The 23,278-nt window shown below is 41.5% G+C and overlaps 1 protein-coding gene across 1 annotated transcript in view; it reads left to right on the top strand.

The window, feature by feature from the left end:
• The window catches only part of DSCAM (DS cell adhesion molecule), a gene marked incomplete at its 5' end in the record, with an annotated part of 456,489 nt that overhangs the window by 259,206 nt on the left and 174,005 nt on the right, over positions 1-23,278 (top strand). Inside the window, 4 exons of the mRNA XM_083855847.1 lie at positions 3,324-3,602; positions 8,397-8,672; positions 12,955-13,251; positions 14,343-14,618. Of these exons, the coding sequence (XP_083711973.1) occupies positions 3,324-3,602; positions 8,397-8,672; positions 12,955-13,251; positions 14,343-14,618 (1,128 nt within the window). The remainder of the gene's footprint in view (positions 1-3,323; positions 3,603-8,396; positions 8,673-12,954; positions 13,252-14,342; positions 14,619-23,278) is intronic.

Genomic DNA, 23,278 nt, shown 5'->3' with positions numbered 1-23,278 from the left:
TCTTGGTGCCAAATATGGACCTCGAGGCCACTGATTCATCCAAAATCACTCATTTAACCACTGCTGACGCCTTCCTAATGAGACACTCAGCAAGCTGAATGTGGCTTTGCCCTCAGTGGCTCAGTGTTTTCCTGGCACCTAGAAAGCAGAAAAACCTCTGCTGTCACTTTTCACTGGACTTGGCATTTTGGGGGTTTTATCAAGACATAGTCACAAAATAATAAAATTGTTAAGTCCATTTTTTTTAATATCACGGTTTTGGTTTCTGGATTGATAGTTTAACTTGAACAGCCTTAACATATTTTCTCTCCTGGGTGTCCTCCCAGGTGTGGCTGCAATGCATAAAGATATATCTGAGCTAATTTTAAATCAGCTAACTCAGGTACTGATTACTTTTGGAGTAGCTTGAATTCAGCATGAACTGCTCCTTTAATCTCTCCAGCTCCTCACACAGGAACCTGCTGCAGCTGCCCTGTGAGCAGCACCTGAGTTTGCTAAAGTTAAAATGCCTCTTGAAAATGCCAGAATTGTGGCAAGCACACCTAGATCCAGCCAGCTATGATTAAATATACCCAAAAAGAGGCCAGTGTGTCAGGTAGGAGCTGGTCAGCATGTGGAGTTTCTTTGTGAGACAGACATCTTAGCAAAGTGTGTGCGTGTGATGAGAAAATACTTTGATGAATATTTGTTCAGTATTTCTCTGTTGCAATAGCTCCAGGATGGGCTGAACAAAATTTTAAATCAACCTCTGTCTCCAAAATCTTCAAGCTTGAAATTACAAACCCAGCATTATTTCTGATGGGCACGTGCACCTCTGGTGAAGGCAATCCTGCCAGACATCTGTGAGATACATAAATCCATGCCAGGTGCTGCACAAGTGAGGGCTTGCAGTTGTCAGCAAATTGAGCACAGAAAGATGCACTATTAAGCTGTAAGTTGGTCTTGTCACGTTAAGTTCTTTTCCCACAGAAGAAGAAAAGGCTTGTCTGTCAGCTTGACTGCAGATAGAAATCCCTGTGCCTTTGCCCATTTGTCTCCTGACAAGGGAATAAATTGCTCCTTTAATTCAAAGCCTTCAGACCACCGAGAAGAAGGGACAACGCGTTGGCTTCAATCTACTCGAGAAGTGGCAATAATTGCTAAGGCAACACATTTCTGGCTCTCTGTGCCTCTCACAGGGAACATGAAGGATGACCAGCAAAACGTTTGCCACCTGGAAAGAATCCAGTGAGAGGATTTCCAAGCAGCAATGAGTTGCTTCAGCAACATGTGCTGTTGGATCTCAGCCACCACGACTCAGACTGGTGGCTGGGTCAGAGAAGCAAGCTGTAGTGCCCAAAACACTGGGCTGGAGAGTAAGAAAATGCAGGAGAAAATAATACTGACATATGTCAGATTATACCTTTTTCTGACCCAGAGATGGGGCAACTGAGAGGCATTTTTTAAAACTTTTATTCCATTTTCAGCCTCATGTGAAGGGTGAGACAGTATAAATGTTATAATTCATGCCATCACAATCAGAAGCCAAACTATTTCCTAATTACAATACATTGTAAGCATTTCTTGGCCTATCAACTTTTGCCGCACAGTGCTGTTAATGCCTTAAAGCCAATCATCTAAAATTACCCCTCGTGGGTCCTACTGCAATGTGTCTTTTATAGTTCCATTTCTCCAAAGCATCTAGTCTTGTTTGCAAGGCCATAATTTGAAACTTGTTTCTAGTTCCATTTCTATCTCAACAATGTCTGTCCTATTCCACAGCATTTCAAAGTCAGTATTTTTTATCTTAAAGTTTGCATACAGATGCATACCATGTGAGCCTTCTGTCAGGCTTTGAGAATTCTCTAAAATTCATTTCCCACAGACATATTGCTCAGTGAGTGTCTTGGTTTGGAAAGACAGGTATCTGCTAGGGAAAGCTGGAGCTCCCCTTGGAATGGAGAATGTTAACCCCCTCCCCTGAAATTATTATAATTTTGCAGTTAGGGGCTTTCAGGCAAAGATGTGGGAATATGAATAACAGTTTTTTACTAGGAACATTAATAATACAAATGTAGTAGTACAGAAAACAAAACAAAACAAAACAAAAACAAAACAAAACAAAACAAAACAAAAACAAAAAAAAAAAAAAAAAAAAAAAAAAAAAACCACAAGCAGGCAAACAAACAAACAAAAATCCTAGAAACCCTGTCAGAGCCAGAAATACAACCTGACACCCTGTTGGTCAGGATGTTGGAAGCAGTCTAAATAAATCCTCCTGGAGTAACAGATGTGGTTCTGTTTGAGTAGAGATGATCCTGTAGAAAGGGTACAATGGTGGCAAGATGGGATTAGTCTTCCTCTGGGAATCCAGTGGAAAAGTGGCTGGTGTTTCTGAGTGTCAGTTTTTATTTAGGTAGGAATGGTTGGCTCTCCTCACTGGGTGGAGCATCTCCTCATGGGATGATGGAATTGTCTCAGCCCTGCAGTGAGCCTCAATGGCCCAAGAACAGCAGAGATCCCCTGGAGGGAGGATGGGTCCTGGAAGAGATAAAAAACACTGCCCCACTAGATTTTAACAGCTGGCCCATTGTTAGAAGGCACCCACCCCCTCCTCCCCCAGAGTTATGAGCATTGGGTCATGGAAGAGATAAAGAAAACACCTCCTCAACAGATTTCAACAGATAGAAAACAGAATAAACATTTTTGGTTCCACATTACAACCCAAGACAGTGAGTCCATTTTAATGCCTGCCGTGGTTTGAAAGCAAAACGAGTGAGAGGCTCCAAGTCAGAAATACAATTTAATAAAAAGAAAGGTCAAAGGGTAAAGTAAAATAAAATGAAATAAAATAAATGCAATAATACAAAAGACCACTGACAGAGTCAGAATACTGACTGAGCAGGGTGGTAGAAGCAGGCCAGATGAGCTGCTCTTCCTGAAGCAGTGATCCTGTAGAAAGGTCTGGTACCTCTGCTCCTCTGGGAATCCAGTAGGTAAGAGCTATACTGTCCCAAATCCCAGATAATATCCAAGTGGGAATGCTTGGCTCCTCCCCCTGGGCATTGGGAGCATCTCCCAATGGGATGAGGAGTCGTGCAGTGGGTCCTTGATGGCCCATTAAACAGAGATAACTCCTGGAGGGAGTTCCCTGTGAGTCCTGGGCAAGGCATGACGGGCCATGAGCAGAAGAGCCCAAAGGAGGGGCCTGGGAAAACACTGCCCCACTTGGTTTAACAGTTCATGAAGATGGTGATAGAATAAATCCTTTGTGTACATCCTACACTACAACCCAGGACAATGCCCTTGCTGAATTGAGTTCCCTCTGCTTCTCCCCCTTCCAGACCCAGCGAACTCAGCCCCATCTATCCTAGATGGGTTCGACCACCGCAAAGCCATGGCAGGACAGCGAGTGGAGCTGCCTTGCAAAGCATCAGGGCACCCAGCACCAAAGTACCGCTGGCTGAAGGACAACGTGCCCTGGGAGCCCGACAGCCGCTTCCGGCAGACGGTGACGGGGCTGCTGATCGAGAACACGCGGCCCTCGGACTCGGGCAGCTACGTCTGCGAGGTGTGGAACAACTACGGCACCGCCGAGATGGTCGGACGCCTCTACGTCAAACGTAGGTCGTGGGTCGGTGGTGCTAAGGAGAGGGGAGAGGTTGGGAAAGTGCCCGACTTTATGTCTGGCAGTGGGAAGAAGGTTTTAGTGAGGTTTGGTGGCATGGGAAGGATGATCTGGAACAGAGATTGGGAATAAAGTAGATATTTATTGAAAGGTGTCCTTGGGCAGGACAAGAGCCTGATCAGGGCTACAACAAAGGTGGAACCAAAATGGTCACAAAATGGACAACCAGTGACAAGGTCTTACACTTTTATAAATTTTGGTCTATTTGCATATTGGGGTTTAATTGTCCAATTATTTCAGGTTATTAAGTGATATAATAGCCCCCACTTGCCTCTGAGGGCTTTAGCTAGCCCAGTTATTAGGAGGCTTTGGAGGGAATTATACCAGGAACAAGATAGAAGATATCAGAAGAAGCTCTTTCTCAGGACCTTTGTCCTGCATGTTTATTCTTCAAGGTTCCAGGGGGGAAAAAGAGAGAAAAAGGAAGGGCAAGGCATTATATAGCCTCCTGCTCAGGAAAAAGGTAGCTGGACCACGAGGTCAGAGAAGGAAGGAAGGGTCAAACTATGTGGTAAGGGACTCCAGGGGGTCAGGAGGGAAAAACCATTCCCCCACAGAATTACAACAATTAAGGCTCATCCTTCTTGTTTTCTCTCTTCACTGTTGTTTATGCTTTTGGGCCTGAAACTTGTGCTCATTGTCCTTGGTCTTCAGCAGGAAAAGGATTTTTTTTGTCTCCCTACCCCATGAAAAGAGCTTGCTAACACTTAATATGAGACTCAGAACTACATCCCTAGGCAGCACAGAATCTGAAAAACATGAAAGTTAAAACTTTAGGCATCAAGGCAGCCACTGTTATGAATAATGTGGGGGTTTAGGTAAGTTCCTGTCTTTTGCCCAGGCCTCTGGCAGCAGGCTGTAGCTTTACTGAGGTGGCCACCACCCCAAAACCCACTATCATTCACAAGTTCTTTAATAATGGCTGATTTGGTGTGTCATAGAATGAATTATTTATTTAATAGACATAAAAATAACAGACATAGGACTTTAAACACACTATATACTACACAGGAATAAGGACAAAAGAGATTTCTATTAAATAAATACAGAGCGAAGCAGAAGGTAGTATTAATTTTACAGCTAGCAAAGAAATTATTTAGCTTAGAATCCAACGTTTCTTACCAACCAATTTGTGATGGAGCACACATCAAAATCCTTTCCCTAAATTCCCAGGAAAGTAACTGCAGAACCTGAGTCCAAACTCAGGGGAGAAGTCTTGAACACTTTCAGGGTGTGTGTGTGTAGGAGGCTTCCTCCTCTGTGATAATTCATGTGTCTTTTATAGTCTTTGTAAAACAGTGTCTCTTACTCAAGAATATTTATCTTTTATTTATCTTTTTATCTTTTCCCACATCTGCTCTCCAGGCTAAGATGTTGGTTCTTAGCTGGGAACTGAGCCCTTCTGGCAGCAGAGATGACCCCTTTGGGCCTTCCACCCACCTGGGTTATCTCTTTCATATGCACAAAGCACTTGTGGTAGAGAAGGGGAAGGACACATCCTGCCCCAGCCAGCACCCCAAAACCCACTCTCACTCACAAGTCCTTCATAATGAGCACTCAAGTCTACTACAACATGAATTGCACAAGGAAAACAGACACATGACTTTAAGCAGATTTTGTTACTACACAGGATAACACAAAAAGAACTACTAGTAGATAAAAACACAGATAATAAAGGAACTACTAGTAGATAAAAACACAGATAATAAAGGTGCCTGTGTTACAGCTAGGGAAGAAATAGTATAGATTAGGAGCCAATGTCACCAGTGAATGACAGTGATGTGCAGAAGCATCCTAATTTCTCTCAGTCCCAGGGAAGTATCTCAATATCAACATCTCAGCATTGAGGAGAACTCTCTACACAATCAAAGAGCATATAAAAGATTTCTGATTTTATGAAAATCATAGTGGTCTTTTATAATGACATAAGTAGCTGTCAGTCAGTCACTTATTTCTGCTTATCCTTTCTCATGCATTCAAGGCAGGATGTTTATTGCTGCCTAAGGGTGTTTTCAGCACAGATAAATCATCACAAGACAAACCATTCAGGCCTAGTTTAGATTTGGGGAAGTAGATAAGTCTTTTTCTGTGTCAGGAGGTGAAAGGTCATGTCACAGTTGACTGTTGGTGTTGTTGCCTGATATCCAAAGACAAAAACCCTTGCAACAGTGCTGAGATAGTAAAATAAAAAGCAGACCTTGACTGGAAGCTTCCAGGTGTCCCAGCGGTCATGGGCACACCCAGTACTGGATCTCTACAACTTTATAAGTTTAACAAATTAGTATCCTTAACAAATGTTGTCCAATTAAAAGACCAGTTGGTTAGGTAATTTTTGGAGCTAGTCCACGGCTTCTTTGCCCCACTTCTTGTTATGTCTTCTCAGATTCTGGCTGTAAAACAAAATGTTCCTCTTGTAGGTCCTCGATTTGAAAATATGACTAAATAGAATTTTATAAATGTGTTAGAAGGTTAGCTCATTGTTCTAAAATTTGAGAGAAAGGGTGGGAAAAATACTAGGAGCTACATGACTCTGTAATAATACTCCTCAGAGCTACAAATATATGAAAGATTCATAAAAGCAAAACTGTTTAGGCATCAGTATCAATTTGTTGCCTTACCTTGCTGCACCTTCTGTTTCCTTAATTTATCTTAGCAATGATTAAAGTCCTCAAAGTTGTGGAACGACACAAAGCAGGCTCTGTGGAGATAAGTTAGTTGGCCAATTGAGCGATCAGAAGTGCAAATGGATGCAATTTCCAGTGTAGCTCTATAATTTATCACATGGGGGATATGTAATTTAGAAGCATGAATTGGGCGCTGGAAAAGAAATTGCAAATGTTCTCATAAATAAAGCTGCCAAACTCTCATTGCCATGACTCATGGTGCTCAGTAATATTGAATACTCACACTTCCCCTCAGTCGAGTATTCATGTGTGAATATTCTGAATGTTTCACAAATTCTACAAAGATAATTATTACTTCAGGAGCACCACACTGGAAAAGTGTTATGCTACTACTGTTGAAAAAAACCCAACAAATTATTTCCTGGAATTGAAATAATGCTCTCTGAACTAACATTTCCACCTAGACAGCATGACTAGCAAACTGAAAAGGGAGAAGTTTGTGAGCAGTTCAGGCCATAAAAATATCCTCACAAATAATTGCACATAATGTTTTTAGGCAAAATAAAACCGAGGTGAAAAATCTCCCACTCATGAGTTATAACTGGGGAGCATTGGTTCTAAATGTATTCATCAAAATACATCAAATACTCACAAAAATGAGTTGAATTCCATCTGTCTTGTATGATGCAAAGTCAAAATTTGCAGAGACATGATGTAATTGTGCTGCTGGTGATACCCAAAGCATCCCCAGTTCCTGGTGATGTGGTTTTCCTAATGACTCTGCACTCAGACAGCCAGTGGAGGTTCTCTGGATCAGTCTGGCAGGAAGTAAAAGGCAGGCAAAGAAATTTTACCCTCCTTTGCAATGGAGGATGTGGCTCACTTGCATCATCATGCCTCTGGAATATTAATGATGCACTTGAGTGTGACTATTTTGTTTAATGGATTGTTGCCAGTTTTCAGCTTTCGTAGTCTTTTTATAGGAAACAGAGATACTCGGTGACTTTTAACATGCATCTGAGCACAGATCAATTATTGCTTTAGACCTTTGTAATCCAGAATGTCTGAGGCCACTGTGTGTTTCTTTCCAGGCCTCTGTTCCTGATTATCCACTATAGATTTAGTCCAACTTTTATGTTGTAAAATATTTTAAAAAGTGTACAAGTTACTTTTCTTTTTCAAGAGTGTGTGTATGTTTGTAAGCAAGATGCTAAAAGAAAAAATAGAATGGTCTGCATTTCGTGTCAGAGATAGTATCAGTGGTGATAGCAATCCCTTATCTTCATAAGAAAGTCAAACCAATTTATACAACGCATGAGATGAAATCTGTGTTCTGCAGTGCTGATAACTCCTAGGTGACAGGATGGAGATTGTTTTCCTTGCATTTACGTTTATGACTTTTCTTCAGTACTGTTCATCCTCCTTTTTTGCAACATAGAACTTGCATTGGCCTGTCCCACTGTTTCTTTAGGCTGACTTAAAAATATTGTAGTCCTCCCACATCAAAGCAGAAAATCTGATGAGCCCACACACTATAACACTTCCACATGGAGATTATAGATGGATATCCATGGGTGTACCTGCATCAACATCTTCCACTCAAAAAAAGCTAGTCTTGTAATTGGCATTTATTGCACTTGTTCACATCAGAGAGTGATTTGGGAAAGTGTAAATTTGGTTCATTTTGCAAGAACTTAAACCAGAAAATGGTTCAAAGGTCCACACTGACTGATGTGAAATAACATCCTGCCCTCCCAAACCTGTGCAGTGCCATGTTAAATCCCTCAGCACCAATGGTGTTACTTGTAAGTCTAATCCTACTGTTCACCTGGGCATGGGATTATGTGTTGAACAGGTTATCTCTATAGATATATTTAGATCTATTTTTTTTTTGTCATGGATGTTGGTGCCAAAAATGTTTTTTTAGAGCAATAGAGTCATCTGTTATTTGTTTTGGTGGGATTTTTTTAAGAAGGGCATGGCTGTGATTGTTATTCTTCTCCTTAACTGAGAGCTGATTTGTTCCTTGCACACAAAGCCACATTTATACTTAACACACTCCATTCCCTTTTTTCTCTCTCCCTTATTCCCACTCAAACCCCCAGAGCCGCTCAAAGCCACCATCAGCCCACGCAAAGTCAAGAGCAGCGTCGGCAGCCAAGTGTCCTTGTCCTGCAGCGTGACGGGCACTGAGGACCAGGAGCTGTCCTGGTACCGCAACGGGGAGATCATCAACCCCGGCAGCAACGTGCGCATCACCGGCATCAACCGCGAGAACCTGATCATGGACGGCATGGCCAAGAGCGACGGCGGTGCCTACCAGTGCTTCGTGCGCAAGGACAAGATGTCAGCCCAGGACTATGTCCAGGTGGTGCTGGAAGGTCAGTCTCTACCTGCCTCTCTGGTAGTTCTGGTTTCCCAAAAATGATGTACAAGTTGTCCTCAGCACTGTTGTTTTAGAGCGGTGATGCGCTAAAGATCTAGAAATAAAAAAATACGCTTTCACGACAATTTTGATATAGGAGGTAATGGTGATAGCACAGGGTTAAAATGTTTCTAAAAATCATGAGAACTGTATACAATAGATTCAGAGGAGGTGGAAAAAACTGCATACAATAGATTCAGGGGAGGTAGAGCGACGGCAGCACCTACCAGTGCTTTGTGCGTAAGGACAAGATGTCAGCCCAAGACTATGTCCAGGTGGTGCTGGAAGGTCAGTCCCCACCTGCCTCTCTGGTAGTTCTGGTTGCCAAAAATGATGTACAAGTCATCTTCGGTGCCATTGTTTTAAAGTGGTGATGCGCTAAAGATCTAGAAATAAAAAACCACGCTTTCACGACAATTTTGATATAGGAGGTAACAGTGATAGCATAGGGTTAAAATGTTCCTAATAATCATGAGAATGGTATACAGTAGATTCAGGGGAGGTAGAAAGAAAGGTTGGGCCTGGATAGGCCTGGGAAGGGAACCAAAACTATGCGGGCCCTGGAAACAAAGGTTAAGTTTTGTCTTTACTAGATTATGTACAGAAGAAATTGCACCTGCATAATCATCATATGATCAGTGATATATGATTGTTAATTGTAATGATTGTTTGGTGATGGAATATGATTATTATCTTAAACAAGAATCATGAGAAATGATATTTGGGGGGCTTGATGGAAACTACAAGGATTCATGCTTGGATAAGATCAATGTATACAATTGAACAATATGAGTTTAATAATTAATATGTAGTTATATAACGAAAGGGTATAAAAACATGTCCATTTTGAATCCATGTTGGAGTCAGATTTGGGTTTGTACCCTGTACCCCTGATTCCAGAGCTCTTCAATTAAAGGACCTGCATATAATCATTCTGTGATTATGTGTTTCAACTCTAACAATAGCTAGTTATGGGTTTTCCCAATACCTCTGAGGGTCCAGCCCTTGGCAGGCAAGTGGCTAAATGACAGTTGTACGTGCCACAATGACACAGAGTCCGAGTTTCAGAAGGCTGAAAATGACTCCTTTATTTTTGGGATGTGTCTCCCTTATATACAGTTTTACACAGACCAATCTGATTGGTGAATAAAAGACAAACCTTTTCAATCACATTGGTCTGACCAGAGGGACATCAAGAAGTCCCTCCTAGGAAATGGAATGAAAAACAGTTACAGCTACAAAAACATGTCTCTTGTTTACAGAAAATTCTCTGGGAAAAGAATTTCAGAAAACTGAAACATCTCAGGCATGAAAACCAGGGCTACAGCTAAAATCAGTTAGTGAGATGGCATGACTGAGTGTGTCTTGAAAAACCAAAAAAGTTTTTATAAGGAAAGAAAATAATACAAACACAAAGGCAAAGCCGAACACAGTGTAGAGATGAGTCTCCTACTTGCTACAACACCTCGAAAAGTGTGACATTTCTTTCTTCTCTCTCTTTAGTACTCAATAGTTCAGGTGGGCTATTTGGCTCTTGGCCCAATGAGATCAGCAAGAGGCTTTGAGTTACACTCTCCCAGCCCAATCAATGCTTTCATGCTGGCACTGAGCCAATTACTGTCAGGAGGGTATGGAAAACTCTGGGTAAACTTCCTGAAATGTCTAGAGGTAAACTGAAACTCTCCTTATACAGGAACGCTGGCTGGGGGTGTGGGGTTCATGCCAACAGCTGGTCTTTAACTGAAGGTCTCCAGGGGCAGATATGGAAAAACACCCACCCCATATAGGGCAAATACAGTTTGTAAGTTTAGCAAATCAGCATAATTGACAGGAATTCCCAATTAGGACCTCAAGTAATGAGGTAATTCTGCCCCTTGGTTCCACCTCTTCTTGCTACTAGCTATACTTTGTTTACAAAAAAGTGTCTTGGGAGTGCAGCTCATCCTTGCTTCCCAGGATAAAGCAAGATAGGATTGGGGCCTTTGGGAATGTGTTTTGTCTTTCTGTCTATCAGGGTAGGAAAAGTACTGGAGTTAGCTGGGAACTGTGTAACTATACAATAATAGTCTACAGAGTTATACAGAATATATATGAAGAATATATCCAAGCAAAAATCATTCTGCCCTCAGTGGAGTTTACAAAAAAGGGGGTACTCATGAAATGTCCATGGGGTTTATTGTGCCTCACTCATAAGAGAATGGAAAAATCAATTTGGAAAAAAAAAAAAAAAAGATTCAACTTGAAAAAAAATAATTCTTTTCCCAAGCAGGTCTCTGTTAAAAATCCAAACATTGCTTTTCTGGTTGGGCATATTGGCTGACAGCTTGGAGATCATCTTAAATAACCAATACAATGTTCTACATGAAGATCAAGTGGGAAAAGTCATCAGTTTGCACAGAGGCATCTTGCTAATGAGGCTGTGGTGCAGGCATGGCATGGACACTATTTTTAGAGTCTCTGTAGAAGAAGAAGAGATTACCTGCCTGGACCGAGTTTCCTCGGCAACCATCTCCCGTGACTAGGAAAGCCTAAAGAGCATATTGATAATCTATCATGGTGTTGGGAGAGTGCAGGTTATCAGAGAGCAGCAGCAGGGAAGATTTCAAAGACACTCAGGTTTCACTGGGAGAATAATGTCTACTTTCATCTCAAAGAAAAGCCTGTCACTTGAATTAAAAAAAGAGAGGAAAAAAAAAAAAGAAAGAGTAGGAGGAAGAGAGGTACATAGTGTGCACACTCACAGATTTATTGGTCTTGTGTCAGCTCCCTTTCAGGATAAAAAGCTTTTTTTTGTGTGTTGCTGCTGTTCTGTTTTCTGAGGGGTGACAGTATCCAGTACACCACAAAGGAAAGGAAGAGAGTCAGGGATGAAAATAAATAAATAAATTAGAAACTCTGTCACATAACCAATGGGACAGAAATGAAAGAGAGAGAGGGCAAAGGATAAAAATAATGAAATCAGATAAAATCAAATGCTCTTCCAGGGATGCTGAGGCCTTTCAACATTCTGAGAATGCCAGTGCTTATCTTTCTACCATGTGGTAAGCAAGGGAATTTTGCAGCCCTGTTTTTAAAGTAACATCTTCAAAGGAAAACAAACACACATTGCATGACCACAAAAAGGACTTTCTAACTAATAGGGTGTCAGCACTTCTAAATGTTACTCCACTGAACTCTCTGAAGAGGTGGGTATTTAATCCTGCTCCCTGTTTACAAAGTTTCTTTGCTCACCCATTTTCTTTATTCATTTCCCTGGTACAGGCTGAGTATTTTGAGACACAGTTCACAAGATAAAGTGTTTGAATGCTCTAGTTCAGAGAAATATTTATCTGTAGCACAAAATGACCACGGAAAGAAATTGGCATCACTGCTGTGACTGGCAATCTGTATTCAGAAAAGCTTAATTTAATACTTTCCTAAATGGGGCACTGTGTGCCAGGACGAAACTGCTGTGTGAAATCAGCCCATGCAAATTGCGCCTGGCTCTTGGCAACAGAATTCATCCTTAACTTCCCAAGGAGCTAAAACCTACCAGGAGAAGAGAATTTCCAAATGTGTTGAGTTTTTGCTGCATGTCTCCTATAATGAACTGCATGTGGTTTAAAAACTTTTCTGCAGGAACACAGTAGTTCATAGAGATGCCTTGTCACTCTGGGACACAAAAGACTCCAAATATTTCAGAAGGCAAACAGCACAGAAAAAGAAGGCTTTATTTTCTAATTCTTACTACCTTTTATAAGGTGTTCTGATACAGACTTAACATGATTGGTGAATAGGAACAAGACCTCTGTGATTCCATTGGTTAAACTAGAGAAACAGCAAAACACTGCCTGTAGGACTGATTTGAGAAAGGACAGTTGATTGTTTTGAGACGAAACTGTTTCTTGAGAGTTTCTTATCAAAAAAATTTAAAGAAATTTTTCCTTGGGAAAAAGTTAGCAGCCTCTAGCAGGCTAAAATCTCTCAGGCCCACAATTCCTAATCCTATTCAAGTATTTTTCCTACAGCAGAGCCACTACCAGGTTTCTCAGAAGATGTAAAAGGAACTTGCCATAAACAAAGAGTCATTTAAGTCCTCTGCTGGCAGAATTTATTTTCCTCTCTCAATAATTAGGGCTACAACCTGGGAAACAATTGCTTCTAAAAAAGATCTTGGCTCATGGAATATGGTCCAGGATAGAGGGGACAAGTTTTACACCATGTAAGCACTGTTCTCCTGCTTTTCTCTCCCTGGGCAGACGGAACTCCCAAAATCATCTCTGCCTTCAGCGAGAAAGTGGTGAGCCCAGGAGAGCCAGTGTCCCTGATGTGCAACGTGAAGGGAACTCCCCTGCCCACCATCACCTGGACTCTGGATGAGGATCCCATCGTGAAGGATGGCAGCCACCGGGTCAGCCAGATCATCACATCTGAGGGCAACGTGGTCAGTTACCTGAACATCTCCAACACCCAGGTCCGGGACGGGGGCGTTTATCGCTGCACCGCCAACAACTCTGCGGGAGTCGTCCTGTACCAGGCTCGAATAAACGTAAGAGGTGCTTGTCAAATCAGCTCCTCAAAAAAAAAAACCAAAAAACAACACACATAAATCATTGTAGTGGAGAAGAAGATTGTTGCATGTGATGAGATTTTGGAATGCCGAAAACCAACTTACTGGTTTTTGTTTTGTTTTGTTGTTCTCCTCTCCTTTTCTCCCCGTCTGCTCTTTTTTATTACCCTGCCTCTCCAGCCCCATCTAGAAAGTGTATGGTATGGTTAAATGTTGGAAGAACCTTTTGGCTTGTGTCCTTTAGTCTATTTTTCCTCTCCTCATCTCTACTGGTTCACAGTCTCTTTGCTTTAGTCCTGCTGTGCATGTTTTGTTTTTCTTTTCCTTTCCTCCTTTACTTGTCCAACATCCATTGTAATTATTCATGTATGCAGAACTTTAGCTTGAATTTCTGGCTCTACATGGCATAATACCCATCCTCATGGGTCTATATATATATATTATACCTTATATACATAAAAAATGAAAAAGCTAACTGTTTCAGTGTCCTCATGTGTAACAGGATTCTAGCACTGTATCAGTGTCAGTATTTCACATTAATTAAATCACACTCAGCCTTTTAATTTGTAACGCAGCAAAGATTTTATCAGGCAAGTGTTGGATAACACAAAGATATACCCTCACATCATTAGTATGGATGCTGCAGGGTACGGAAAAAACTAGAGCATACAAAGATTAGGGAAACTGCTTAAGTAGCTCTTAAAAAGAAAAATCTGTCGAATGCTAAGAGGACACAGTCTTAAGCTGCGCCAGGGGAAATATAGGCTGGATATTAGGAAAAAAGTTTTTTACAGAAAGGGTAATAAAGTATTGGAATGGTCCACCTGGGGAGGTGGTGGATTCACCATCTCTGGATGTGTTTAAGAAAAGACTGAGTGTGATACTTGGTGCCATGGTTTAGTTGAGGTTAAGGTTGGGTTGGACTCGATGATCCTGGAGGTCTCTTCCAACCCAATGATTCTGTGGAGCACGGCATGAGGAGCATCTGTATATCCAGAAACAACCACACAACATTCCCTCGAGCAAACCCGCCCTTAAAACCGTCTCCAAGAGTTTCCTTTCCTTCTCCCTCGGCAGGGCCAGCGAGCATTCGGCCGATGAAGAACATCACGGCCATCGCTGGGAGGGACACCTACATCCACTGCAGGGTCATTGGGTACCCTTACTACTCCATCAAGTGGTACAAGAACTCCAACCTGCTGCCCTTCAACCATCGCCAAGTGGCGTTCGAGAACAACGGCACGCTGAAGCTCTCGGATGTGCAGAAGGAGGTGGATGAGGGCGAGTACACCTGCAATGTCCTGGTCCAGCCCCAGCTGTCCACCAGCCAGAGTGTGCACGTGACAGTGAAAGGTGAGGGCAGCTGGGAAAAGTAGATCCTGGATGATTGCTGGGTGGTTTTTTTGGAGCTGCACATGTACGGTTGTGCTGGCGGTAGGTTTGAGGAGGTTGTAGTGGTTTGAAAGCAAAACTGGTGAGACACTCCCAAGTCAGAAATGTAGTAGGAAGAGAAAATGTAGTAGGAAGAGAAAAAAAAAAAGTGAAATGAAATAAAATAAAAGCAATAATACAAAAGACCACTGACAGAGTCAGAATACAACCTGATGCCCTGTTGGTCAGAGTGTTGGAAAACAATCCAAAAGTAAAGCCCTCCTGGCTGGAGTGGCAGATGCGGTCCTGTTAGGAGTAGAGATGGTCCTGTATAGAAAAAAGGGTCCAGAGATGGATCCAGTCTTCCTTTGGAAGTCCAGTGGGAACAGTGGATGTCTGATGATACTTGTGGCTCCTTTTTATCTGGGTGGAAATGGCTTGGCTCCTCCTCCCTGGGTAGAAGATCTCACAATGGGATGATGTAATGTGTGATATCATTGGTGAGCTTTAATGGCCCATTAACAGAAGATATCCCTATGGAGGTAATGGGAGGCCCTAGGGTGATGAGCTTTAGTGGCCCATTACAGAAGATATCCCCTGGGAGAGTGGAAAGAGATAAGAAACAATGCCTCACCCAGTTTTAACAGCTGGCTTGTTATCAGAAAGGCAGTCACCCCCTCCCTCCTGGAGTTACAAAAAAACCCTCCCCAACCGGGTTTCAACAGATAGAATAGAATAAACTTTTTTTTTTTTTTTTTTTTTTTTTTGGTTACAAAACCCAAGACAGAGTTGTTAATCCAGATTTGTGTTTGTTTTTAATGATGGCACAGAGCTAATCAGTGGTTGTGTCTTGTTGTCTCCTGACTTCTACCCCTCCTTGGCTCAGCTGGCAAAGTATTGCCTTGTTGTTGTTGTTGTTGTGGTTGCCTCTGAGTGGGGGACTTTACAGCTCAAGTTTGCTATGAGCACTTTTCACTGCAACTAAATCAGGGAATTAATGGTTTGTCACACACATTTCACTGGTGGCTGTTTCTCTGCTGGACAACAAAGTTCCTATTTTCATTAGCCAGTGACTTTCTGGCTTTTAGAACATGAGATGAGAATTTTAATGTCTGTATTTTTGCCACTAAGCAGAGACAGGAACTAAAAGCATTAACCTTGCTTTCCTCTTATTAAGTGATTATCTGAGTGCTCTTCATGCTTAGGAAGATAACACTGTAAATAAATGTGACTTGAAATTCTAATAGGATGCCTCAAATCTATTCAAATTGTCCAAAACAAGGATGTTCAGATGGCCCTGAAAGACTTCAGAAAGAGATTGAGAATAGGAATTTTTTACCATTGTGTCCTGACTGTTCTGACATTGGCAATGTTCAGACCTATTCATGAGGATACAAAAGACAGAAAACCTGATTGCAGTAGCACCTAGTTGTGAGCAATAGGGCCACTAAATACTACACTTCATGTGTGCCTGTAGGAAGAATTGGGGTATGATTTCACTGTTCCTGAAGTTATTAGAAACTTTTCCTGGGGTTTTTGGGGGTTTTTTTTTGAAGGCAGAGGAGAGGAAGGAAGGGAGGTTGAATCTTGTAATCCATTCTCAGATAAGATGAAGAGAACAGTTAAATAAAATGACTTTGTTAAAGACATCTGATCTCTTAACTTCCTTCTGCTCTGTTAGTTTTGCCCTTAGCACTCTGGAGTGATGCAATAGCTTTTTTTTTTTTTTAAGAGTTTAGGGGATTATCTTTAAGCCAAGAGCAATTTGGGCTCTGAAAGGCATGACATCTCACACACCTGAGACCATCAGGGGCACTGGTCACAAGCTGTGGCATAAAAAGCCAATGTCACCTTTTGTTTTCATGTGTGTTGTGCTTTGCTTGACAGGACAATGATATCACAAATCTGTTGATAGAGTTTAGGAACTGGATGACAAATCAGTCACTGTGTTGCTGCTGCACTAAGAGGCCACCATGGAAATTCTGGTGGGGAAAAGCTGCCTCTTAAATGATGCAATTTTTCAAATGACTGTCAAAATGAATGTAGCCAGACAAAACAATTCCAGCAGTCACGGGCACTGAGATCAAAACAATACCAGTCACTGAGAACACTAACTGGTATCTCAGGTGAAATGCTGCTTTTTCTTCCATTAGGTTACAGTTTCCAACTTGACAATTCCTCCCCCAGGAAGCAGATTCCCAGCTCTAGCAGTTTGGATTGAGCTGTAACTTTTGTCAGTGATTTTAGTTCCTTGAGGGGTTCTACCTCCCACAAGACCAGGTCTCTCTAAACCTCGAAAAGACTGTAATTTGAAAATAAGGTTAATAGCCTGACCTCATCTACAAAGCCCAGAATGTCACAGGTGAGGTTTTTAGGTCAGAGCTGAACAGTTCTCAATGTTCTGCTGTTGTAGCTTGAGGTCAGCAGTGCCACAGTGGATTTTATCTAATATACTAGTGGGGAGTTAAAAATGGTCTGGTGATTTAAAATATTATTAATGTATGTGTGTGTTGCCTTTTCATTTTATAGATTCCAAAGTTAATGGGATGAGGTTTTAAGCACTTATATTTGATACAAAAAAAAGATACAAAACATACCCAGCTTGCATATTGGAGGTTAAAAGTACCCTGAAATATGACATTGTAAGGAAAGTTAAAATCAATGCTCAAATATTCTTATTTACAGTTCAGCTTCTCCTACCATCAGTATATTTTTTTTTCCAGAGAAACCAAGGGAGAATTTTTGTTCATCTTCAATATGACAAGTCCTTTGCTTTGCTCTCAGTTCTGCTACAAACTTTGTGGGTGACCTCAAACCAGTCACCTGAAGGTGATTCAGAATAGATGACACTTAATGAGCTTAGTGGGTTTTCTTCCTCTCCATGTTCTCTTTTGAGGACATAATTATTAATTTCCTCATGAGTTTATCATCTTTGTGGTATCAGAATGTTTTCAGAAACAATGTATTCATTTTCAAAAGCCACCTGGGTCACCAGGAAAAATGGCAATAAGGCACAAACTGAACTCAAAAACATCCACGCTTTTTTTTTTTACATTCAATTTCAGAAGCTTACAACTTAATTTTTTCAGTTCACCTGCCATTATGTAGCATTTATATGTTCAAAGCTCTGCTCCCATTGAAATGGAGTTGCTCCTGAGAGTTCTGTCTCCTCCTTCAGAGAAGTCACATCATCCAGCTTAGCAACCCCCTGGGAAAGACAGATTGAAGTAATTTAATTACCTTTATCTGACAAATCTGTGGCAAAGATAAATACAGAATTTGGCTCTATGGGGCAGCATTTATCTGCATTAGGCAAACAACTGGTTTTTAAAATTGGCAGCCCTCTGCCACATTTCCTTTCCACTTTCCAAATCCCCCAGCATGTGCAGCATCCTGGTTCTCTCTTGGATGAAGACTTGCTTAAAGCAGCCTGTAAATAAAAATATGCAACACCATGAGCATGCCATCAAACACAAGAGTGCTGTCCACTCTGCAGAATATTTTGACATTTACAAACATCCAAATGAGTGAAATCACCCCTCAGAAATCGTGAGAAGGTCACAGATGGGACAACAGGATATTTCTTGACAATAATTTTAAATGAACTCCTGGTTGCCAGAGACCTGAGTGGGGCTTTCAGAGCCTTGCTGTGCCTCCTCCCACCTGGCAGGCTCTGGGAAAGCCAAAAGCTTGGAATCTGTGCACTTCTGTGCTATTTGACCTTAGATCCTCTACTTCTTTGCCCTCCTGATCAGAAGAATCAATGAGAAACCAAATGAAATCCATTGTTCTATATTTTTAGGAATAACTGCTGCCTCATCTGCATAGCCACCTGTGCCAGAGCTCTGCAGGCTGCAAATAACTCTGTCCACAGAAATCTGGCTCATCATTCCTGACCTGCCCTCTCCCCCCAGCTCTTGCCTTCCTCTTGTCTCTGTCCCAAAATCTGGATTTGGAATCCAGCAGTGCCCTGAGCTGGCTGCTGGGAGCTGGCAGGAAAATGTGCAGGTTTTCTGGTTGGCAGATGTAACTCCCATGGAACCATGCCTGAGACCTAACAGGGCTTTTTGGAAATCAAATCATCTTGGCTTTTCTTTTTTTTTTTTTTTTTTTTTTTTTTTTTGACAAATGGTTTGGCCAGTTCTTAATTGTGACAAAAAGCAATGCAAACTTCCCACCCTGTAATGCACAAGTAAAAGAGGGAGACTACAAGTGTACTTGTATACTTAATTTCTGTATTCCATACCTGCTGACCACTCACCTTTGCAGCTGTAATTAATACCTTTTCAGCACATTTTGCTTTGGCCTATGTTAGGTGTAATTTTATTTTGAAAAGAGGTGTATTTTTATTTTTTGTAAAATAAACTGAACTCCTTTTCCCCTGCCTCCTGCAAAGGGGGAACAGTAGTTACTGCCATCATCAGAAGTAATTGAGATTAGCCTTGCTAAGGATCCTGCACATGTCCTTGCCAAGAACAGAATTATTCTTAGCAGCACCAGTTTTGTGCTCTGCGTTTAGCCCAGCTCTCATGGTTTGCCAAGAGGGATTTGTACACGCTTGCCAAAGGCAGAGGATTGTTGGAGTCAGAGATCCTGAAGAGAATATTCAGTAGAAGATGCAGATTTTCTGTTCATTCCTTCTCAGAATGACCTGTCCTCCTCGGTTTTCTCCAGCTCTTCCTTTCCCAAGTCCTGGCTCTTCTCCTCTGGCTTCCAAAATCAGTCTGAACTCAGAGTGTCTATCATCTCAGCTCTCATTTCCACACTGCCTTCTTCTCAAGACTCAAAACTACCCTTTCCCTGTGGATACCCCAACCTTTTTCCCAGCCTCCAGTTCCAGTCCTCTCTACCATCCTTCAAGTTCAAGCACTGGAGTGACAAATCTGCCCTGATTTCTGGAATCTCACCAAGCTGACTCAGCCACTGAAAGGCAGTGCTAGGATGTGCTCAGTGCTGCTTGGATACTGCAAAATTTTGCAGTGTTGTTTGTCACTGCAGAATTTCCTCTCCACATATGATCATGTGTTTGTTGTTTGTTTTTTTTTTTAATTTAATGACTTGGTTTTTCTCAGACTGCAAAATCTGGGCACCGTTGTGATGATTTTTATAGATATAGCAAGAAAATCTGAGGCTGGTGTAATCACCCAAACTTGAAATCCATGCTGCTAAATCCATTGCACTTTTCAGGTTCTTAGAATGTTTTTCGTAAGAAATAAACCTTTTTTTTGTTTTGTTTTGTTTGGTTTTGGTGTTTTGGGTTTTTTTTGGGTTTTTTTTGTTTGTTTGGGGTTTTTTTGTTTGTTTTTTGTTTTTTTGGTTTTTTGGTTTTTTGTTTTTTTTTTTGTTTTTTGGTTTTTTTTTGTTTTATGGTAGAATTGATATTGACCACATCTCAGTTTTCCCACCCTCCCACCTTATTCTTGGAGATGGCCATGGAATTGTAGCTGAAACCTTCCAGCTGAAATAACTCAGCCTGAGGCAGACATCTGGCCTGGAAAACTGCTACCCAAACAAAAGTCAAACTGCAAGCAAATGAAAATAGTCTTATCATGGGAAGTGTTGGCAAACAAAGAAGGGGTTATATTACCCACCCTATCTCTAATTTTCATATTTCCATTGGAAAAAAAACCCATGAAAGTGGAAAGATATGAAAATAATAATAGCAGCATCTCTTTTACAGCATTTTAGTAGATCTCAGAGCATTTTAAGAACAGGAGTGAGTTATTATCTCCATTTTTTTATTACACAATTTGTAGTAATAGTTTTCCCAGCTACAGTAAAAGCCATCAGTAGTAAGTGATGATTTTCTTGTCACCAGTCTCATGGGACACACTCTCATGTAAACAGCCTGCTGCTATTCACACTTCTCCAACAGGAATTAATTGAAAAAGAAGCCCCTGCGAGGGAAGGGTACAGCATCATTAAAATAAAAAGTGTGGTGTTCAAAAAGACTGTTTCTGATCTTGTGGAGCTTATGTATTTCATTGATTTAGAAAGGTTTGTGTATATAAAGTGAGCACCTCACCTGTTGTGAACCACAAAAAGGAATTGTACCAGCTTTGTTTTATGTTAGAATACAAGCAAACCAAACAGGGGCTACTTGTAAATAGCTTCATGTTTGCAACTGTTTGAATAGTTTCTCCTCATCTTTCCTGGGAAGTGTCTAGCTTTCTCTAATATTTGAAATACTCTTGGTGAATTTGCATTGCAGATCACTTCAGGGAGGGCTGGTTTAGAGAGTGAAAAATATGCAGGCACAAAACAGAAGAAAAAACCATCATTGGAAATCTTTGCAGGGCTCTTGTGACCGTGGTGTATTCTGCCATCAATCAATCTGCTAATCTGTGCATGCTTCAGCCTGGAAGCCTGGATTATGGCAAGTGGGAGTTCAGCTTCCTGCACATATCTCAGATCTTATCTGTCCCACTGACTGACTTTGCCAATAGACTGAACCAGAAAAAAAACTTCTGCCCATGACGTCTTTCGGGTATTTCTTTTTTTATATCACTTTCTGCCTTTTTTTCCACTCCCCCACGCTGTGTGGTTTTGGATCCCTTCAAACCTGTCACAACTTCCTTGGGAAGGAATGCTCAGATCTCTCGAAGTGACTGAAGCTGTCATGTACAGAAATCACACCAGGGCCGTGTGGTCAGAGTGAATGAGGATGTGCCATCGTGCAAAACATCCTGGAAAATGCACTTGGGAATTCTTCTCAGGTCACATCGTGGGCCTGGGGAGTAGTTTTGGGGTGTAAGCAGTGACAGAGCCTGATTTAAAGGAATGTGCACTTTAATAGGGATGTCTCAAGTGTGTCTAACCTGTAGAAATTCCTGAAGGTAAGACTGGAACAGGCTGATATTCTTGACAGATCTGTAATTTATTTTTTTTTTTTGCCGCTCAACATGCAGCAGCTCAAGGTTAGCTTTGCACTACAATGCCTGACTTACATTCCTTAAAGTGTCACCAGTGTCATGTGGATGTGTCTTACTTTGCACTAGTACACATCTAATGTAGCTACTGGAATGACTTCACCTCTGACAATGCAGAAAATGGTCACCCAAAAATGTCTGTTAAAGTCATTTCACCATTATCCCAGTATTCATGATGAAGAATTAGTGTGCACAAATCTAAAACTTTTCACTTAAATCTAAACTAAAATTCCCTGGATTTGTGCACAGTCTTATATCTTCTGTCTTTCAAGCACAATTTATGTCTGTGTATGGAGATGCATTTATTTTTGAATTATACAAACAATGTGAAATAAGCCTTAATACTTCAATAAATGCCTCAGTTAAGGAGTTAAACTCATATATTATGTATGGATTTATCAAAAGCTGGCCCTCTTCTCTTTTACAGTGCAGATTTGTTTACTTAAGATTTTTAAGAAGGCATGTTCTTGCTCTTTTTTGTGTTTATTTTGTCAATCATCTTTTGGCTCCAGAGGTTTAGTTAGTTTTGACTTTTCCCAGTGATACCTGAGGACAAAGATCACTTTAGATCAGGGAGGAGCTGAACAAGGGTAATATCTCTGGAGCAGGTTCCAAAAGTGAGGCCTTTCATTAGGAAGGACTTTACCAATGAAGGTACCAGCTTGATGCATGAAAACACTCCTGCAGCTGCCGTCTTATCTTCAAATCAAGGTTTTCTTTCTTACAAAGAAGCAGCAAATGCATCCCCTGGGGCAGGGAACTGAGCCCCCCACCATCCCAGCTTTGCAGGGTGTTTCAGGATGATAAGGGCTTGCACTTTCCCTCTCACAAAGGAGGCTGAGAGGAGATGATTCCACAGATGGATGAGACATGACTTGAAAGCACTTTTGGTTTCTACACGACACTTAAAATTCTCTGTTCTTATGGAGAAGCTCCCACTACAGCATCAGGGAGTCTGTGAGTGTTGCAATGGCAGGAGAGGGGAGAGTGGGGACTGTGGTGGCTGTGAAAACTTTAAAAATTGCTAGACCATGGTTAGAGTTTGTGCAGAGACAAAATAATTTTGGCTTTTTCACTCCCAGCGTGTGAAATCAGGGGTCACACTGCTGCCCTGAGGGACTGCAGAGCTTGGTGCCTGTGATTTTGCATCAGCATCATAAATATTCATTGCCAAAAGTATTTTATATTGCAGACACAGCCCCTGCAACGGTGCTGCTGCAAGAAAACCCATCAGGGAGCTGTTTACAATGATAAAGCAGGGGATGACTTTGGCTTTGCTGTGCAGAACACCACGTTCAGCAGGCTGCTGCAGGAAACAGGAGCTCTGCAGGGTGCTCTGTCTTACTGAATCATCTCAGCAGCTCCTCCCAGCAAAACTCCCATGGAACTGAGGGCAAGAAATTAAGGATGTTCCTCTGCTAATGGAGAGCAGCGTGGAAACCCTCCTTGCCCTCCTTCCCAGCAGTCCCCCAGAGGTACAGAAGACCTTGCTAGGGCACAAAAACATAATTCAAATCTTCCTGTGTTAGCACTAATGAGGCTGGCCCATGCTCCTCTTCTTAAATAGACACTTAATTCGAGCTCTCATCAATAAAGCATTCCCAGGGCACAGCACTTGGTGGCATGAAGCAGAGATTTTCACTCTTCTGCCTGTTGTGGTAAGAGAAAGAAACATTCCTTCCATGTACACGAGCACACAGACTATTCTCTCTC

This window comes from Zosterops lateralis, assembly GCF_965231275.1.
Source record: "Zosterops lateralis genome assembly, chromosome: 2".
Classification (NCBI taxonomy): domain Eukaryota; kingdom Metazoa; phylum Chordata; class Aves; order Passeriformes; family Zosteropidae; genus Zosterops; species Zosterops lateralis.
Note: the sequence above shows the minus strand (reverse complement) of the source record. Positions and strands in the feature narration are given on the sequence as shown.